Source organism: Patagioenas fasciata, chromosome 5 (genome assembly GCF_037038585.1).
Source record: "Patagioenas fasciata isolate bPatFas1 chromosome 5, bPatFas1.hap1, whole genome shotgun sequence".
Lineage (NCBI taxonomy): Eukaryota > Metazoa > Chordata > Aves > Columbiformes > Columbidae > Patagioenas > Patagioenas fasciata.
Genome location: NC_092524.1, coordinates 64,612,808 through 64,633,906, shown reverse-complemented (window position 1 = coordinate 64,633,906; position 21,099 = coordinate 64,612,808). Strand labels below are relative to the sequence as shown.

General features: G+C 42.7%; 1 protein-coding gene across 8 annotated transcripts in view; it reads left to right on the top strand.

Moving 5' to 3' along the window:
* Positions 1-21,099, top strand: part of SYT16 (synaptotagmin 16) — a 119,801-nt gene that overhangs the window by 66,340 nt on the left and 32,362 nt on the right. For 2 of the 8 annotated variants that reach the window (XM_071809741.1, XM_071809742.1), the window contains one exon: positions 3,786-4,412. The exons of 3 other annotated variants lie outside the window; for them this stretch is intronic. In XM_071809741.1, coding sequence (XP_071665842.1) covers positions 3,857-4,412 — 556 coding nt within the window. In that variant the 5' untranslated portion in view covers positions 3,786-3,856. Of the gene's footprint in view, positions 1-3,493; positions 3,537-3,785; positions 4,413-18,977; positions 19,197-19,916; positions 20,003-21,099 lie in introns of those variants that run through there. 3 more of the 8 variants (XM_071809740.1, XM_071809748.1, XM_071809747.1) reach the window with 3 other exon arrangements.

Genomic DNA, 21,099 nt, shown 5'->3' with positions numbered 1-21,099 from the left:
GCAAGGGAAGTGCATCTTTCTAAAACAGGGATGTGACAAAGATGTCTTCTGATCTTTGGAACCTGGGAACTGATTTTCTCTTCTCGTCTCTCTGCACAGGACAGTACATTCGCGGACAGAGAGGTGAGCCTGTGAATTTCTTCCTCATGTAGTGTTTCAGAATAAGCACTTACTTGAAAACTGTTCAGTTATTATATGCTGGGACACTATTTTCAACTTGTGGTCCACAAGCCTCCATACAAGGGAGGAGTTTGGTAGAAAACTTTTGCAACGGCCACACAAAAAGTAACTGAGGAGAAGGAAGTTTGTACCTACACGCTGCAGCAGCTTGAATAAGAGAGATCGTTGTAAGAAATGCGCATCTGGTGGCAATTTTTAGGAGCCTTCATATCAAGGAGATTGAAAGACACTTTCCTAATATTACAAACCTCTGCATTGTGGTAGTGTTTGAAATTCTGCTAATAGTCTTCTTTTTTTAGCCATACAGTAATTGCAGCCCTCAATGGGAACGCTACTCAGGAATAATGATCCTATCAAGACAAGAGAATATAGATTGTAGTAAAGGTTATGATGGTTTTTCTGAGAGGCTTAACATTGATCCTTTTAGCTATCTGATTTTCCAAGAGGAAAACAATAAACCAACCAAACAAAACCAACACACTTTGAGTTAAGCAGGCGATTCAATGTGAAAATTCTTGTGGTTACTTTAGAAGATGGAACTTGAAGTGAATTTGTTAAACTGTTTTTTTTTTTCTCTCTTTTTCTTCTTTTTTTTTTTTTTAAATGAATGCTTTCAAAAAGAAATGGATTTTTCTTTCCCACACATTTTAAATGCTCTTCTCAGTTGTGTTTTTTTTTTTTCATCTAATGCAAGTCAAAATTGCTAAAGAATTCAAAAGTAAAAACCCGTTATGTTGAAAAGGCCATGCTGTGAAATGTATCATAAACATCACGTTAGAGCAGTGTCTGCTAATTAGGGGAGAGAGCTCCTGGGAAACAGCAAACCTGTAACAGAGCTGAGCCCCCTTTGATTCGCTGTTGAGATTGCAAAAACCTTGTGTTACCCACCTAAACTTGTCTGCAGCTTGTTACACATTTTATCTGTCTGCTGCAAGACCAAAAATAAGCGATTTATAGCTCCCTTGAACTCCAGTTGTTCAGTACATCGCTGACTGTGAAGTCTTAAGTGCGTGAGATAACAGGAGGAAAAGCCAAAAAAAGGCTACACAGAGTCAGGCGCCCTGGAAACTGCATTGCCAAAATTGTAGGGATTGTGTAGGCTCTGGATTAAAAATTGTTCAGGTGTGTTGCAGGTGTTAATAAAACAGTTCAGATTTTTCGGGTGAAAGTTACTCCAGTGTCTATCCATTGTCTATAAACTGAAATCAAACCATTTGTTGGGGTTGTCCAGCTTTAATGCAGGCAAATTTCCAGATTTTGGGTAGAATTGTAGATGTGTATATATGTGTGATGTTTCCCTCCAACCTACTTCTACCAAGATGATGGAAGCAACTATTTGTTATATAAAAGATGCATGTTCAGGTCATATCTGCCTCTTCGGATGACTGAGTGACCATATCCAAGCCCTGCAGGTGACTGTAGATGACTGCTTTAATTCCATGACTAAAGTAAAATCTCACTTTGAACAAGTCCCTCTGTCTTTCTAGCTGTGATACCAACTTCCCTAACATGGAGTCTCTGGTGCAGGACCGTGGTGTTTGCCCAAGCTGTGGTGCGGTCAGCTGCAGCATCCAGGAGAAGTGGGATGGCTCTGTTGGACCAATTGAGTGTTAGCTCTGAAATCTAATAAGAAGAGGAGCTAATTATTCCCTGTGCAAATATCACAAGTCTGTGTTCTGTTGATTTTTAGAACAGATCAGTGCTTCGTTTTAGCACCCATATGTTTTATCTGCCTTGGTTAGCGATCACTCCTGGATGCCTACATCCCTCCAAGGGCAGCTGCTGTTATGTATCTTGCTGCTGAGATGAATGCAGGGCGTTATGAAGTTCTCCTTTCATCAGAAATCAGAGATTCATCTGCTGTTGACCGTAAATAAATGACAGGTTGAAATTGTAGCCAGTACTTACCCACCGGAATTTATCTCCTTCCATACCTGGGAGAATCTCACTGTTGCAAGTACCTTCTCCTCCTAGTGACTTCCCCGTCACCGGGACTTACCAGCAGCAAATGTGCATTATGCTGTATAATTGGTTAGAGTGTGTAGTCGCTTTAGGTCAATGAGAAGATCAGGTGCACAAAGCAGAGAGGCTTCACGCAAGGGCAGGCTTGGAAAGATGAGAGTCCACGAAGGGAACAGCTCACCCAGGAGTTACACCACGATGTTGTCTGTTCTTTGCCGAAGATTTAATGTGTGGCAGGGAGCATTACCTGGGTCCCAGCCAGAGGCCAGTGGTTGACAGGAGGCCACTGGAACAGTGTGTGCCCTGAGCCCGGAGAGTTCCTAACAGCTATCAGCTTTTAAAATAGCTTTAGTAACGTGTGTTCATGTACTGCCCTTGTTAGGACTGTAATTCTGAGTACACACCGGAGCTGATAATAAATTTGTTGGAAGTGTCTGCAGTGTGAGTCGATATCACTGAACAAAATTATTCAGCACAGGTGTTTCAAAAGGTAAAGACCTCTTTAAGTCACTGATTTCATCTGTAGAAAAGCTGCCCAGCAAGCGAGGTGGGATCTCCTTAGTCCATGCTCCGTTTAAAAAGCCAAACCGCTGGGATTCCCACTATGGGTCTCTGCAGACCATTGCACAAGGTAATACACATTGCTGCTGAGCTTATTATTTTTGCTGCTTAGAATGTATTTACCCTTTTATAGTCTCATTACTCCTAGACCTCTAAATTCAGCAAGACACCGATATTAATTTTTGAAACTTCTTTTTGCTTGTTTTCAGTTGTCTTTTAGCCTAAAATCTGCAAATATTTCACTCTTTATTCCTAAGCCCATCATCCTATTTGTAGGTTTCTTCTTCTTCTCAGAGTTCCTGAAAGAATATGTCTTGTGATAATGTGGGAAGATATATATTGGGCAAAAAGGCAGCTTAACTTTCTGCAAGTTATGTTCTTATTTAGGATTTAGATGAGTTTTGAGAAAACATATCATATTGACATTATACCCATGCTTTGTTAACTTGCGTCTGTTTCCCATAATTTCATTCCTATAATATTCAGCCTCCTATGTTTTGTTTTGTTTTTTTCTCATTTCTGTGAAGGGCAAAACAACTCTGGGTTGTGTTACTCTGTGGGCAGAGAGGACTTCTTGAAAGTCTTTCTGGAGCAAAGCATTTGACATAATTATCTGTCATGGGTTGGTTCTGCATGATTTAGGCCTGTTAATCAATCAAAATACAATTCTCTCCAAGTTCTCCACTCTTCCATTTTCCCATCTCCACATGCTAATGCTGAGGATGTGGTACAAGTCAAGGCCAGGAGATTGAGATTTTTGACTGCAGGTTGTTTTGTACTTTTTTACCAGGTCTGTTGACAGCTGTAACCAGAATGCGTGCACTTCAGAAAAGGTACTTCTGTTCCAGTGTTCTATGTTTTTATTTTTATATAAGTTTTAGCAACTGAATGAAAGCTTTCCAGATCTCTGCAGGAATATGTGTAATTTGTCCATCATTTCTGGATTTCTAGGGCTATTCTCAATGGGTAAAAGTGCCTTTTCTGTTTCTCCTCTCAGTTCTAGACATTTATGTAGATAGTGTGTCGACAGGTGTTGATGGACAAGCAATTTAAAGTAATCTCTTATGGTGCTTATTCTGTAGCTCCCTGAATTATAAGTGACATGCTGGCAAAGCTGAACAACTGATCACCAGATACTGGCATAGTGTTAAACATGGCTTCTGAGGCTGCTCAGAATTTCCTTCAGCCACTGTCTTCTTGGATGTCTCAAATATATGAAGCTCTCCAACAAGCAGGAGACTCTATATCTGCTTCACTGCTGAATCTGAGTGGAGTGGGTCGTAAATCAGAAGAAGAGAGGAACCGGGACTTGGAGAATAATGGAGGAGCTTATGAGGGTTATGCTGAGGACTCAGATGATGAACGACACCTGGACCTCTGGGATGAGGAATACTTATATCCTAGAGAAGATGGTCACGTTGGGGATCTGGATCTTGCTTCACAAGACCTCTTTCATGGCTCTGACATGGGTGCACAGATGCAAAAATGGGTTAAAAATACCAGCAGCTTACCAGAGCAGTGTGTTGAAAGCACCATGTCTTTGACAGCCAATGGATCCTACTGGACAAATGAAGATCTCCAGCCCCTTGATCAGCTTCCTCCCATCGCTGAGGAAGAAGGTGAGCCCTCTGTGAGGACAGAAGGTCACGAGCACAACCTCGACTTGGGTGGCCCCTTAAAACATCATAATGGCAAGGCAAGTTTTGCAGGTAAGCAGCAAGCACACACCCTGACAGTATTATCCAGACCTTTATTTTCTGTATTGATTTGATTTAGTTGCTAATCTGCTCATTGTGTTCTGTGTTACCTTTGTTTCCCACAGCTAAAACAAAACTCCCCAGATCCCAAAGAAAATCTAATCTTTCCTTTTCTGTTTCCAATTCATCTCTTGTTCATGAGACTAATTTCATTGAAATAAGTGGAAATCTCGAGGTTGAAGTACTCTGTATTAGGTGACAATTGGGCCCTGTTGCTGTAGCAAGGAGTATTTTGCTCCCCCCATGTTTTGTTTCTGATAGCAGGACCCTTCAAAGGGAGTGTTTAGCCTTAAGCCTTTGCTTTGAGAACCATCTGCCTTTGCATCATTGCTATTAAAGATATATATAATCTCAAACCTTGTTTCTTTGTGCCAGGAATCTCAAGATGTTACTGTGCCATGTGCTGTGAAATGCTGTACTAAAAAGCCAGCCATATCTCATGATTTTATGGATGAAAGTCTCCCAAATCGCTTTCCTCCCTTCCCACACACCTCCACAGCTTTCCAAATAAGACTGAAGAGGACAGCAGGCAGGAGAGTATGGGAAGGAGAACTGAATTTGATATTTTCAGTTTTAAATAGGCTTAGCTATGACTTCTGATCATTAAGTGACATGCACAGCTTTTCAGAGCGTAGTGTTCAGGACTGAATTTCAGCCGTGTGACTTGTACTCACTAAATATCACCGTAAATGTGGCTGGAAGTTACCTGGGTCACAGAGAACTGATGGAGACTTATGTCCCAACCAGAAGCAGGAAGGCTGCAGTCCTGCTGACACCATCCTTGGGTCTTGCCGGGTTAAAGCTGCCCTTTATGAACATCCTAGGAAGGGGGTTAAGGGGAGGAGTGCGTCTACAATATGGAGCTGATAAAGAAGTTGAGGCTCACTGAAGGTCTTCAAAATTTGGCTTCAAATATCTGAATTCCTTTTTTTTTTTTTAAACAGGCAGTAGATGCTCTCGAAAATGTTTGTTTTATAATGACCAAGAGCTTTTCACCACTCTTGGCTTCTAAGTAAATCTTACATATTTAGCCTTTTCTGTGCAGACTGAGGAAGATCAGCCTGTTTGTTTTCGTATTTAATGGGAATATCAGATTGAGAGGGTATAAACCTTGACGGTGTTCTTTAATGAATGTTAAAATTAGCTCTCTTCTTTATTACTATTCCTCACACTGTTACGGCCAGGGAGTAAATAATTAAAAAGAGCTTTTGGTCTAGCTGTTCTGTCTCCAAAACCAGGACTGCTTGTTTCATATTCCAAATGAATGATTACCAGTTCTCAGGTTAAGCATCCCAGAGCTTTACCTCTTGGAGCCCAACCTCTAACCTGTACAGATCCTCTAGCTTCTTGTACCCCTATACATTGCCCATGTGATATCCTACCCACAGGGTTTGTTTGTAGGCACCAAGTCAATGCTCTAGGGTTGGATTTATTATGTGTGTGTGTGGATCAAGTGTCCATCGTTTGCACAGACACCATGGAGCGGGGCATGTAGTGTCCTTCCAGGGGCCATGGATCCTGCTGGACAAGTACTATCCAGGACACAACCTTGTCTCCTGCAGAGCATGTGTCCCCAAGAGGGGCTGTTAGAGTGATTCATGGCAAATCCTGGGGCTCCTCGGAGTAGACTGGGGAGCAGCCACATACCAAATGCATTATTCTGATGGTGGCCTCCAGATTTTTGTCCTGTCTCTGGGACAGGAGAAAAGGTGGCAAGCTCTCTGGGAAATGGGGGCCAGGAACAGGCTGCTCTCAATGTCAGAGCAGTTTCTCACCTGAAGTGTTATCTGCAGGGACAACTGAGAAAGAGGGTCCTCAGGAGCATGTGATGGATCAGATGAACTTTCCTGGTGAGAGATACGTAGCGTGACAGACAGATATCAGAGTAGCTCATCACCACAGCTGAAGGGCAGGGTCACTCTGAACCTCTCTCCCAGCTGCGAACAGGTACTGATCAAGTTGCTGTTGGAGTCTCTCTTAGTATTTACTGTCTTTCCTTCTCGGTAAACTGTCTGGAGCCATTGTGGACTGGAAGGCTGACCTTAAAGTGCTTCCCAGCACCTACCTTGATGCTGCCTAGAGCTCGCTTACTTCCACATGAAGCACTTCAGGGGGCATTGCATGGCTTTTTGCACTAGAAGGAATGTCACTACAAATGCCCTCAAATAGTCTTCCATCTTTTTATCTCTGCAATGCACTGCACAAAGGACCATCCAGTGGTCTCGAGACTTTACAGTCATGAAGTTGGCTGTTTGAGGGTTGAAGAGCTGGGAGGTGATGCCCTTTTTCTCAGAACTATCTAGGTCATATAATAGGAGAGAAAGTGCTGAACTGTGATTTGAAAATGTCTTCCATAAGATCTTTGATGTGGAAGAACATGTTTTGCTCTTCTAAGTGACCCTTCACTTCCAAAACACACACATGCTCTTTGTATTTCGTTTTTCAACTCTTTATTTCCTTTTTCCTTTAGATTCATTCTCTATCATCAAGAGTATGAACTCTTCTGAAGGTAACCGAGACAAGCAGAGAGGCTGTAATACCCTGGCAACTTAAAATTTCAGTCATGGATTAAAATGATCAAGAAAAGATGTTTGAGGTATCCTTGTTTCTGTTAGCTTTGTTACCTAACCCTAAGAGACGATGTAAGTGAGCATATGGACTTGCTGACATTCAGCAAAGGCATCCGGTAGCACCAATATTAGCTTTGAAAATTTTTCCTTCCATTTGGCTTTTTTTTTTTTCACAATTTCTGCAAAATACCTGTTTCCTGTTTATCCTTATATTCTTTTCAGAACATTGCATCTTGACTTTATTTCACTTAGTGTACCATATTTCTTTCCACAATAGAATATTTTAAAGCTAAATTGGCACAAAACAGTAGCAAAGCTGAATGCTTTTTGTTGCCATGGAAATATTTCTGGGCACTTACTAAAGACCTGGTTGCCAATAGTAATGTAACAGAGAAAATAAATATGATTCATTTAGCAGCCACTGGTGATTAAAGAGACACAGAAACCTGTTACAAGGTCATTCCAATATATAGCTGATTGAGTTTAGGGGGAAAATAAACCCACCAATCAGATATGAGAATAATTTTGTTTTAAAAAAGATGCAAAATAAAATCCAATAGATGTTCATATCTCTTAAGCCTGCAGCATGCTTCTGAGATAAGTAACATTTCAGTTGAAAACCATTATTACCCCTTCTCCTTTTTATCAAATATGTTTTTGATCAAATTTTTGCCTCCTAGGAAATGTTTCCTAACTCCCAGAGTAGGTTTTCGGAGGCCTCAAAGCAGTACACACGTTATTGAAAACAATTTTTAGGCTTAGGGATCTAATAAAGTGTTTGAGCAATGAAATTTCTGGGTTCTTAAGTAAAACGTCTGTAAGACACCGTGAGGCGTGCTAATCAGCAGGGTGCAGGTCTGCTTGCCTCTGAGACCTGGTCTGTGCTTAAATGATGCTGCAATGTTGTGCCAAAGTTTCAAACAAATTCAGGGAAAAGTTTTTCACTTTGGATGCTTTTTATCTGCAGTTTAAAAATGAGGAGGTAGTTCAGCAGGGAATATTGCAGTGCCAGGTGTTTGGTTTAAAAGGTTAGTGATGGGAAGGGAAACCCTTCCATATGTGCAGATCTCTGCAACCATTTGCCAGTCATGTAGAATCATAGAATAGTTTGGGTTGGAAGGGACCTTTAAAGCTCATCCAGTGCCACCCCTGCCATGAGCAGGGACATCTTCACCAGATCAGGTTTCTCAGAGCCCCGTCCAGCCTGTCCTGGGATATCTCCAGGGATGGTACATCCACCACCTCTCTGGCCAACCTGGGCCAGTGTTTCACCACCCTCAGTGTAAAAATGTCTTCCTCATGTTTAGTCTGAATCTCCCCTCCATCAGTTTAAAACCATCACCCCTTGTACTATTGTAACAGGCCCTGCTAAAAAGTCTTCGTAGTAAGTTTCGCAAATACAGGTGAACTTGCTCTTGGAGCTTCCTCGAGACCCTCCTTCAATATCCAACCTCAGTGTTTCTGGTAGAGAAACTGTCTCTCATCACAGAACATGGAGTGATCAGCCTGTGCATCTCCCCATTGTGAAGATGCTGCTGCTCAGCTGACTGGGGGTGGCTGCCAAGAGCGTGGCTGCCGAATCCATCATTGTACATTTGGCTTAAGAATTGAAAAAAAAAAAAACAGTGGAGCAATAAGACTTCTAAAAGCAGTACACTTGGAACAGAGGGCCAGTCCATCTGCTTTCCAACCTGAATCTACAGAGAAAAAAAAAAGTAATAGCGAAAAAGATGAAGAGCGGCAATAATTGTTTCATGAGTTGCTTTGGCCCACTTCTTCCTCAGGGCCCCTGTCCTTTGCAAACAAAAAGTCCAAGTGGCCATTAAGCTAACAGTTTCAGAAGATAACTGCTCTGGAAAGGCATGGGGACAGACACAGGAGCAGAGCTGAGGCTTCCGAATTGGAGCTGAACTATTTTTGCACAGCGAGTTCTGTGACTGAAGAGTCTCCTGAGCTGTCTGACACTTTGTTTGTAACACTAGTGTAACATATAGGTGAGCACTACCCTTAAACTGCATGAAGTCCTTGGAGATTTTCTTCCCATCAATTAGACAATCCCCATGCCAGATAAAGATTGCATTTCAGTTGCACTAAAATATTTTTTTTGACCGTGGCATGCTAAGAAGTTTGGCATTCTAATAGGAATCTTGTCTAGATGGCTGGATAGTTATCTTCCATACATGTGTAAGGGGAGGCACTCCTCTGAAGCTCTGGGGGTTTTAAAAACTAGAAAGGACTATTGCATTTACTTACCTTGGCCTCCAGCTTAACAGGGGTCATTGATTTTTGCCAGTAATTGCTGTAGTAGAGGAAATTATTCTTTCTGCTCTATATGAGCACTCCTGACCTCAGTAAATGACCTTTCATATGGCCAGGAATTCCTGGGCAAGAAGTGAGTTTTCATGAAGTCCTATAAACCTGTGTAGCAAAATATACCCCTAACAAAAAGATGCTGCTTGTGCAATAAATACAACTTCTCCTTGAACCTGAGACTAAAATAGATAGATGGCCAGTTTCCATGTAAAGATTCTAAGTGTTCATGAATTTTATCACCTGTCTGGCTATGGAGCCAGGCAGCGCTCTAGCCAGAATGTAGCCCTATAAAAAAGTCAGTACCTGTACTCAAAGTAGGATGTTTAAAGAGGCTACGCTGAATCAATAGCACCACTAGGGCTGAGTGAAGGAAAGCAAAGCCAGCCAGTAGACAAAAGCACTTCATAGCAAATACTCTTTGGCTGCTCGAGTGGGAGAAAGCACTAACGTGACTGGGGATATGCATCTGGTCCCTGAAGAACACAGCTTTCTGAAATGAAGATGTGAGTTTGCATTGAATGCTTTCTCTCTGGGAAATTCAGAACCACTCAGAAAGTGTTTGTGCACATACTTTTTTCCTTGTGAAGGTGGTGCCATGTTCCTTTTTATATTTAAATTACTCCTTTGTAGTTCTGTCCTTTCAAAGTTTCAAATTATAAGGGATCTTTGTCAATGATGCCAAAAGTAAGTAATGATGAGAGTATGCAGTAGCCCTGAAAGGAGAGTGGCTTGCAGTCTGTCAGCTTTACAGCTGGGGGAGTGGAGCCAAAGAGTGGTTCAAAACACAAGTTTTCAAAGATGTTACGATTGTGGGCTCTGGCTTAGGCCTGCCAACATTGCTGTTCGTCCTTCTCAGGTGATTTTAGACACAGTATCTTTGTAAGCCCACAGTGAATCATTGGTCTGGGTTTTCAACAAGTTCCTTGTCTGGTGGCCAGAGCTTCCTTGTGCCTGGCTCCCTAGGGAATGTGATGAAGGATGCTTGTTCAGGAGCACTTGTCACCTGCTCTGGCCATCTAGAAGGTTGCACAAGCTTTATGGAGAAGGATGCATTTGAGAGGAAAAAATGGATTTTGCCATTCAGTGCAATTACAGAACAAATTGTGTGTGAGTGTGTCTGTTTGTGCATGTATTTTCTGATCCACTTTTGCTAAGTGGCGTCCTCTACCCACTCCCCATATGGTAGTTGTGACTCTATCTTCCTCTGGGAAGGTTGTTTAGGACTCAAGAGGCTTCATTTACCAATAAACAGCATCTTGGCAGCATCTGGGAAGTGCTGCTTCTCTCCCAGAAACCCTGCCTCCTCACCTTCCATCTCCTACTACAGGCAAGGCAGGTGTGAATGATCTCATTGCGTTGTGGTGGAGGTTACATGCAGGAATACTAGCAGCACTCTGCAGAGCTGGGACATAGTATTTCTGCGTGCTGATTCAAACAGTAGTACTTTTTGTCCTTTTTCTTTTTTTCAGTTGTTGCTAGCTTGGCCCACTTTGTGGATGGCTACTTATGAAAACCCATGATGGCAGGTAAATGCTTGAAAAAGGAAATGACTGTTAGGACTTTTGCTAGCATGGGGGGTGTTGGTCTTTTCTCCCATGTAGCAAGCGGTAGGACAAGAGTAAATGGCCTCAAGTTGCACCAGAGAAGGTTTAGATTGGATATTAGGAAAAACTTCTTCATGGAAAGGGTTGTCAGGCACTGGAACAGGCTGCCCAGCCAAGTGGTGTAGTCACCATTCCTGGAGGTGTTTAAAAGGTGTTTAGATGAGGTTCTTAGGGACATGGTTTAGTGCTAGAGTTAGGTTATGGCTGGACTTGATGATCCTGAGCGTCTCTTCCAACTGAAATGATTCTATGATTTCTATGATAATCCATCTCCATTTCCTCCTAGCCTCTTTGCATTGCTTAACAACAAAAAACACTAATGTAAGCTTATATGAGATGGGATCGCTCTGCCAAAATGTGAGCTGGTGTTGGTCCTCACCTCTTTCCGGATAGGGGTGTGGACCTTCTGTCAGGTCATTTTTGGCTGTTGTAATGACCTGTTGACAGCAGTGGCCTCATAGACTCCTGAAGCAGTTCCAGTAACCAAGGGACAAGACTGAAATGAAAGAAAAGAGGGAGGTTACAGTCATGGAGGAAAAAATGTGCAGTTTTATGGACAGTGAATGGCATTCTTGGGCTGTGTGGGTCTTCCAGGTAATGAGGAATGTGTGGTTGGGCTGTATCTTTGTAGATGCTGTTTGTCTGATTCCCATGCAGTTTCCTCAGATTGAGTTAGGGAGGCTTCATCAGTATCTATTTGTAGACCAACATGAATGGCTTAGGTTGAATCTTAAACCAGTCCATAGGAAAATCTGTAGAAAGTCCCTGCTAATAACCATCAAAACAGCTGATGCTCTCAAAAGTTCCCTGATATTCAGGCGAGTGCTCCCCTCTCTCAAGGGCTCAGTATCCATGTGAGATGAAGCATCCCTGGAGGGACGCATTGCTCTGGGCATGGGTGCCCACGCAAGCTGGGCACTTAGAGGCACGGAGGCATTTCTCTCTTCAGGCTGAGAAAGATTCAAGCCCATACGGTCTATACGTAGCAGCATAATTTGTGTGGGAGTATTTTCCAGAAAATACTGAGAGTGGTGTTGCTGGGGAGAAAGCCCTGAATTTGGATTAATGAGAGCACTGAGGTTTGCTGAAGCTCTGTGTCGCAGGGTCAATTTTGGGGTCTAGACTTATTGCCATAAATAATGTAGCTATAAAACCATTGGGCCTGAGGGTACAGTCTTGCAGTTGTCAGTAGCTGATGTAAAACTGCAGGTGGGATATTGTCCTTCTCCGGTCACACAGCTGTGCTACTTTCCATGTCTGGCCTCATGAGCATGCTGCTCTGTGATGAACCAGACCATCTTATTGTGTCAGCTGAGAGTTACCAGCCCCTTCCCTATTACTTCTGAATCAGGTGAGTTGGCCACACAATTCAAAACCTGAATTGAGGGAAGGGGAAGGAGGGACAGGATTGCCCCTTTTGGGTGTCAGCTTTCGTCCTGAATGCATGTGAGTCTTGTTGCACCACATCCTCACCCGCTGCTGCCAAGTCTGCGATTTTCCCAGGAGTGCCATGGGAACGGTAGCGTTACAGCGGCAATAAAGCGGGGGGGGGGGGCTGTGGTGAATCAACCCTCTGATAGCAAACAGAAAGTTTCAATTAGAAAAATCAGTGGGGAAAATAAATAACTGCCTTGTTGCAATGCAGTTGTTATCCATAGCAACCCCAAACAAATATCTTTGTGAGGGAGTTGATTTCTACCCCGTTAATCAGCAAACAAAGATTTGTGGGTGTGAAGCTAATGGTTACGGCGTTGGGTTCTACAAATGGTATGTAATTGGAATGTGAATGCTGGGTCTAGCAGGTTGTGAGTGTGGCATAGTAAAACTGTGCTTTAAAGAGGAGAAACAGTCAGTGTCCTGGGTTTCTTGGGCATTTCCTTGGCCAGTGTGATTTCTGCCAGGTGAAATGCCATTTTCTGATTCAGGGAAACTTTCTTAGATGTGGTGTAGAGAGCTTACGAAGTGCTTGCATTAGAAGGAGAATAGAGTATCTAGACCAAGCATGCAAGTAAAAGAGGTGGTTGATGGGGAAACTGAAGGAATTTAACCCTTTGTGGTGTGAAAAGTACCAGGAAAACAGTCACAGAATCACAGAATGGCTGGGGTTGGAAGGGACCTCTGGAGATTGTGTAGTCCAACGCACCTGCTAAAGCAGGTTCACCAGAGCAGATCACACAGTAATGTGTCCAGGCGGGTTTGAATGTCTCCAGAGAAGGAGAGTCCACAACCTCCCTGGGCAGCCTGGTCCAGTGCTCTGGCACCTCATAGGAACGAAGTTTCTCCTCATATTCAGATGGAACCTCCTCTTCAGTCTGTGCTCATTGCCACTCGTCCTATCATTGGGCACCACTGAATGGAGTCTGGTCCATCCTATTGACACCCACCCTTGAGATATTTATCACATTTATGAGATCCCCTCCCAGCCTTTTCTTCTCCAGGCTGAACAGCCCCAGCTCTCTCAGTCTCTCCTCATAAGAAAGGTGCTCTAGGCCCCTAAAAATAATGAAAATAATGCTTATGAAGTGAAAGTTATTATTTGTTGGAAGGAAAGGACAGTGTTTCCTAACTCATTGGCGGCCATAGGGATCCAGCAGTTTAATTTCCAAGTCCATGGGCATTTGCAGTCCCATGCCCTGAGCATATACAGCTACACCTGTGCCCTGTGGTGTCCCCAGTGCAGACGCAGCATCTGCTGCTGACAGAAGGTGCTTTCCTGCCTCTGCACTTCCATGTTTTCTTCAAGCAACCCAACCTAGGCTGGCAAAGGGGTGCAGCCTGACTCATGGAAGTAACTGCATCCACACCAGGGGTTTTCCTGGCTTAGCAGTGTCTCCTACAGTGTGTAATCTCTTTTTTTAATTTCACTTCTCCACAAATCCTGGGCCTGTGCTAATGAAACCCTGTAGCATAAATGAAACCTGACTCATACTTACTCCACATGTAGCATGTAAAGTAGGTGATTGGGAAAATCAGGGATGGTTGCGCATCTGCTGCTTGGCTGCCATTTCCTTTAGCTGTGGAAGAACCTTAGGCAGCAAAGTGAGTCAGTTTTAAGCTGAATCCCATGTGCCTATTTTTAAAACCCAAATTTGGGAACAGAAAAAAAACTACAGGAAGAGACGGTGATTTTCATGCTGTTTTCTGTGGGCAGTTCTCTATTTCTTTGCACAGCAGTGTGCGGAATTGGAGTTTATTGCTCTGACGGCTGTGTTTTTTAGCTATGGAGGTGCTTGATGGTCAGAGCCAAATAATTACTTGGTTTTGATTACTTTCTAACTTTTTTTGGTTGCCTTTTTTTTTTTTCCTTTTTGTTGGCAATGTCCCCTGGTGTGAAAGCTGCCAAGTTGTGATTCTGCCTGCCATCACATGCAGACACCCAAATGTGTTTGCCTCTGAGAGCTTCTAGTTGGTCATGGGGTGAGGACAGATGAAGAGGCAGAGACTGACATGTTGCAAAAGGAGGATGCTGTCACTTGTCGCTCAGCAAAAAGGGATAGACCTTGTGTTACTAGTGGGCACTAAATGGCTCTCTGGTTGGTACGCCTACCAGAAAGGGGCAGAACCACGTCGGCCTGGGTGCAAGGAGAAATGTCAGGTGAAGGTGGCCTTTGGTTCATTAGTAAACGACCAGTTGGTGTTAGTCAATGGTGCATGGTCACTGTGTGCAGAGTCCATGTCCATAATGCCGTGAGTGGAAACATGGGTTTACTGTATCACAGCACATTCTCTGTCAATTTTAAGTACATTTGAGGTCTAGGTGGTTGGTTTGGATTTTGTTTCTGTTTTATAGAAATAAGAGGTTTTGATGATTGGATTGTAATCTCCAAATCATTTTGAACATAAATAAAGGCATGGGGTATTCCCCCCCTAGTCAAACTCTTAAATCAAGTAGTTGCATTGCTTTATACTTTTGTTTGAACTCCCAGTTCAAACGGTTGACAACCAAAGTGAGAATATGGCTCCAGATTGAAGACACTTCAAATCAGGATTGTAGTTGCGTGGGAATTGGTAGCAGCAACTCCACATGTGTTCCCTTTACAAAATGATCTTCCATTTTTTGTTCTGGGAAGCTTTAACACATCCATTGTTTGCAACAGGTCTTCCCAACTTTGCAGAAGAAAAGCCCTTTTCTTTCTGTGTGCAGTTCTGGGCTTTGCTGAGTTAGGAGTCATTGCAGATCACGGTTTCTCTATGTCATCTTGATCATTAATACTTTCAGACTTCTATAATAGCAAAGAACACAGCACAGAGCGCTCCTGGGATCCTCTGAGTATATGCACTATGCATAGATGTACTGATGTTGTCTTTGGTTATATGATCAAATACATTATTTTGTGTAGTACTTCTGTTTCCTTCAGGGCTTGATGATGCTCCCATTGAAGCTCTCACTGACTTCTGTAAAGCAGAATCAAAATCTTTCAGAAGAAAGTAGATACACAAGGGCAGCATTAAATGTACAGGAAAGCAGAAATTTGGCATTTGCGAACTTATCACTGTTCAGCCAAAATGACTGTTGTTTCTTGTTTATTTTTTTAATTTTAAAATGCAGACAGCCAGCGTGCGTGCAGTATACCTATATTTTACACCTACATTATGTATTTTATTTGGTATTTCTTTATAAGCTTTGAGCAAATGATAAGTTATTCTTGATACTTGGTAACACTGCAGAGAATTCTTGAATTATTTATTTCATGCGTTTTAGCTTAGCGTATTTGGATGCCTGTAAGCTAACTTTGTAACTGATTGGCTGTTTGAAATTTCTGAATAAATAGTGGTAGTTTGAAATACCTTGCCAGAAAAAGAGGTCACCCTCCTTCCTCCCCCACTGTTTCCTCTGGGAGGAGAAACAAAATATAACCAAAAAATCCCACTTGCCTCCCTATGAGTGGTGGGAAGTTGATTTGTAAAACAGATGCTGCAATGAAGTCATTGAGTTGAAGTTGCTAGAAATATGTATATGCTACCCAACATCTGCAGATCTCAAGATGTATTCATTATCTTTCCAGAATTTAGATTGTAATTATGGGTCCTTTATTTAAGTTTCCATGGTGATATAGAAATTGTTTCCCCCTTGTCCTTTCCTAATCAGGACACTTGTATATTTGAATGGTGAACATTTTTCTCTCCCTTGGGTAAAGTTAGTTTTATTAATACAGAGATATTAAGTTGACACAGAGCTGTCTGCTGCTCAGGCAGAGATTCAGCAGCAGACGTATGAAGCATTTGCTACAGATTCCCCAGTGCCACCTTTTAATTAGCCTGTATGCTTCCAAATGCTAGTAGGAAACAGCAGCCAGTGTCATAACAAGTGATGCAGTCGTGCTTTGGGGATTTGTAAAGTTGAAGTCAAAGTCAAGCGGCCAATAATACACCAAAGAGGGCTCAACTCCTCCTCTCCATCCCATCGCCCTCCCCTTCTGTCCTAGGAAAAGGGCTTTGCTCTGGTTTGGAGGTCACCCAGGGAGTGCTGCATCCATGTGACCTTTGCAAAATTTCTTGTAATAACCAAAATTGTACACTATGTTAATGTGTATTTAAGTATACAGCCTTGTGCCCACAGAACTAGGATTTTAATGTTAGAGTTGTTTTAAGAAATGGTGAAAGATGGGGGTTAATTACCAAAGATTATATTTTACTTAGGATTTTGGCAAGCTCTTTGAGTGAAAAGTGGACTTATGTTTAAACTGAAATAGTTTTATTTTGTTATCTTAAACACCCAAAAGATATACACATATAAATAGAACTTACTAATGTTCGCTGGGCATTTAAATTAATTTTGCAGAGATTGTGTGAGCTGCAGGTAGTGAATTGACAACACAGTTGGCTGAAAAGGAATATTTAGTTTTATGTGTTTCGATTATTTGAACAGATCGTAGCACTTTTAAGCCATAGGGCTGTTACAGCTTGAAATAACTTTTAAGTAAAAGTACTTTCAAATAAACTTATTTTTAACAGCTTATATAAAACCAATCAATTTTTATGATAGCTGGTCACTGCCCATTTACAAACTAATGTCTAAACCTATTTTCATTTTTATCAGAATAGGAACACTTAGCTTTCTCCTCCAGTTGGCAGCAATTTTCTAGAAGGAGCAGCAGGCTTATTGTCAAACTGTGGCAAATCAGACCAGAGGGTCAAATCTCCCAGCGTGGTGGTGAGGAAGGAGGCAGCTCCTGCTGGGCTGCTGGTGGGAGCAGTTTGTGTTGGTGATACCAGCATCCCTGCTCTGTCCTCTCTGCCCGAGGGGCTGAGCATCATCCGCTGTGCAGCGGCAGCTAAATTTATGGAGCGGTGACAGCAGTTGTCATTAAGTTTATACTGCAGATTTTTAGTAGACCTAACACAGGGTGTAAAAGCAGGATCCAGTTTCCCCACCTGTAGCTGTGTGATGTGGCTTTTTTTTGTTTGGTTTTTTTTTTTTTGTTTGATTGTTTGGTTTTTAAGGTTGTTTTTCATGATTTTAATTTAGCAAGTCCAGAGGAGACCACAAGGATGATCAGAGGACTGGAACAGCTCTGCTGTGAGGACAGGCTGAGAGAGTTGGATTGTTCAGCCTGGAGAAGGCTCCAGGGAGACCTTATTCCAGCCTGTCAGTACTTAAAAGGGGACCTACAGGAGAGCTAGAGAGGGACTTTTTACAAGGGCATGTAGTGACAGGACAAGGGGAAATGGCTTTAAACTGAAAGAGGATAGATTTTTATTAGATATAAGGAAGAAATTCTTCACCATGAGACTGGTGAGACACTGGAACAGGCTGCCCAGAGAAGTTTGGGATGCCCCATCCCTGAAGTGTTCAAGGCCAGAATTGGATGGGGCTGTGAGCAATCTGGTCTAGTGGAAAGTGCCTCTGACCACGGCAGGGAGGTTGGACTAGATGATTTTTAAAGTCCTTTTAGAACCCAAACTGACCTGTGAGTCTGTGGTTGATGTGAAATTTGAGGTGGAAAAAGGTGCTTTGCCCCCCAAACCAGGCAGTGTCACCGAGAAAGCCGCCCTGCACCCGTTTGCCTGCGGTGCTCGTTTGTTCAGCTGCTGAGGTTTGCCATAGCGATTATCAAAGCGAGTCTTGGCAACCATATCATGTAATTCGTGCTCAGGAGCAAGCAACGGAGTGGCCACACTCGACAGCTGGCTTGTTCACACACGTGTACCCAGACAGGCACGTACGCACTGACTGCCCATCATCCCCACCGCTCCCTTCTCCATGGGTCAAATCATCCTGCTGTTGTGCATCCTTGGTGCTGATGGCAGGGAGATCAGCAAAGTGCCCCTGCCTTTTCATCCTCACAAAGTAACACCAAGTATATATAGTATGTATTGAATCCTCCTTCCCCCATCTGGGAGATATTCACGCACTAATGAGGGTGCAGTCATCTCATATTCAAAGCGCGTGTTGGTCATGGGAGGGGAAGGGCACTCACAGGGACGTGCTCAAATGCCTATTTTCACTTTTAAAGGTTAGAATTTACATTGGTCTCCTGAGTTCCTCTGCTCCTGGCAGATGGAGTCAGCAGTGCCTGTTAACCACGTGCCGTATGTATGTCTTCATGGTAGTACTTGGAACAGGTTACATCGGAGTTGCTTTTTCTGCACAAATTAACTTCCGTTTCCACCTTAGGAGGAACTGGAGGGGAATGAAAGCGCGATCAAGTTTTCAAGTTCTTTGCTTACTACTTTGTCTTTGCACATGCTAGTGGTTTGACAAATGGCTCTCTATGTGTGCTGTGTTTTACTGTGTGTTCTGCTCTGTTGAATATCTTCGTTAAAAAAAAGTAAATATAGGGTAATGTGCAAAGTTGAGCAAGGCCTAATACTATGTAATTGTTACTGATACAATATGATGTTCACAGGCTTTCCAGAGGTTGAAGAAGCAGGTGATTCTCAGGTTCCTTCCCCAGTCCTCCCTAAATCCTGGGCCCCCTCTTGTTCCCCAGAAGGTCCATCTGAGAGTTAGAAGGGTGCCATGTCATCTGGCTTCTTGGCCAAGGGCAGCAGACTTGTCTAAAGCCCGAGTTGTGTTTTTCTCCTAGTGAACAGTTCCAGGGAGGATGAAGAACAGACAGCATCTTCAGGCAGTGATGATGAGGTGATTAATGAGTTTGAGATCTCTGTGTCGTGCTCACAAAGTTTTCTTTCAGAAGTATGCGAAAAAGCAACACCAGCAGGCGTGGAGCACAGACCCAAATTCAGCTGTTTGCTCTCCAGCCATGAGGAGTACGGTGCAAAGGTATCTGAATGTGAATGCAAAGGTACTGTTTGCTTGAAATAGGGTTAAAAAAGTTGGAAGCTTCAAGATCTGAGCCTCAACATGGAGAGGGTCTTTCGTTGTGGAGAACATGTCCTGAATCATGCTTTCTCTCTTACTAAACTTGGTTTCCTTGCTAGTTACCTGCAGCTCGTTTCTAAAATACTTACATGGAAGAGTCTGGATCCAAGCCCTGCTGAAGTCCATGAAGATTGTTCCATTAACTGTATATGGCTTTTGAATTCTGGTTCCACAGGGATTTTCATGGATTTTATTGCCGATTTTGCCAGAGTAAGGCTGCAGGCCTTTGTTCTAATTATTTTTGGTCTGTGCCACTGAAGTAATTTCTTTAGCAAGCCTTTTAGCAGGAGTTGAATGTCTCCTTTTGTAACAGCTTTGCAAACACAAGGTGAACAGTGAATCAATTATGCTGTATAGTTTGCCAGCGCATATGCCAAATGTCAGGCAATGACAGAAACTAAAAATTTATGGCACAGAAGGAAAGAATTTTATGATCTGCTGTGGACTAATGTAATGACTTTTATACAAACAGATGAAATGCATTTTAAAATGTAGCTACTTAGAAAATTGGCCTGAACACATTCTAAAATCTGGAGAAGTTCATTAGAGGGAAGAGCTGTGAAAATGCCCTTTATTTTTATTTTTTTTTCTGTAGAATGTTTTAATTCTGAAATACAATTGCTTGATTTTGATGCACCCTCTGATTAGAGCGATCATTTCAAGATATGGCTCTCCATTGAACTCTTCTTCTGGCACAACGTGGTGCAGAGTTACTCTTACGTTTCAGAGGTAATATTAATATTGTTTAAATAGCTATTCAGAAATTAGATTGAACCAGATGTTGAAGCCTACTTTCACTAAGATGTTTGGTTCTCTGCCCCATTTCCCACTCAAGATTAGACCCTTTGTTAAAAACAAACACCTATAAACTAATCCTAGGTTATGTCGGATCTCTTTCAAACCCAGAGAGACTTCCGAGGCACGTAGGGCTGCTGTTACTTGGGTGTACGGCAGTAGTTGCACACACTCACAGCTCCCAATATGAGCCATTTATTTGGGAGAAAAGCTGAGTGGTTGGGCTAAATCCTGGATAACCCCACACCCTGCTACCCCCAATTGCTGATCCGAGAAATCCGTGTGAGTCCAATTTGGCCCATAGTTGGTGCCGTGATCACAAAACACAGATTTTTGTGTGTGAAGCCATTGTTGTGCCCTGATGATGCATCAAACACAGTTGCAGCTGAGCAGGTCCACTGGACCTTTCTGGGTGGGAGGGATGAAGGATCTTTTTAAAGTCCAGGTTGGGATCATGGCACTTTCATACCTTCTTTAGACTCTACCTGAGACTTCCTGTGTTTCCTTAACAGACCTTTTACTCGTATAGCCAGTAGTTTTCTCTTTTTACAGAATCAGAAATCTACAACAATCTGAGACATACAGCAAAGTTGGGAATCTCGGAGAGCCCTGAATAGCTTTTCTCCCACTCAGCACTGACATATGGCAAAGTCTTCTCACATCCCGTTCTTACATGAGGTGTTCCTTGACCCTCTGTTTCTATTATCGATGTCATGGCAGTCTGCACTTTGGACTCGTCTAGCTGAAAGTTTTCAGTTGTTAAAAATCTTTGTAGTAACCTGAATAGAGCTTGGAAGGAGGAGTGCGCACCGCAGGAAGGAAGCGTTGGGAGGATGCTCTGGGGAGCTGAATGGCTTGAATGCCAGCTCTGCCCACAACCTCTCTGCAAATCACCCTGTTAATAGAGAGCCTGTTTTAGTTCTGGAAGCATGGAGTCTTCTCAGGCTATTACCCAGCATGTGGTAAATTAAACAATCTTGGCCTGATTGCATAATGTCACTTGAAATTTAAGATCCTTTTTCTCTTTAACC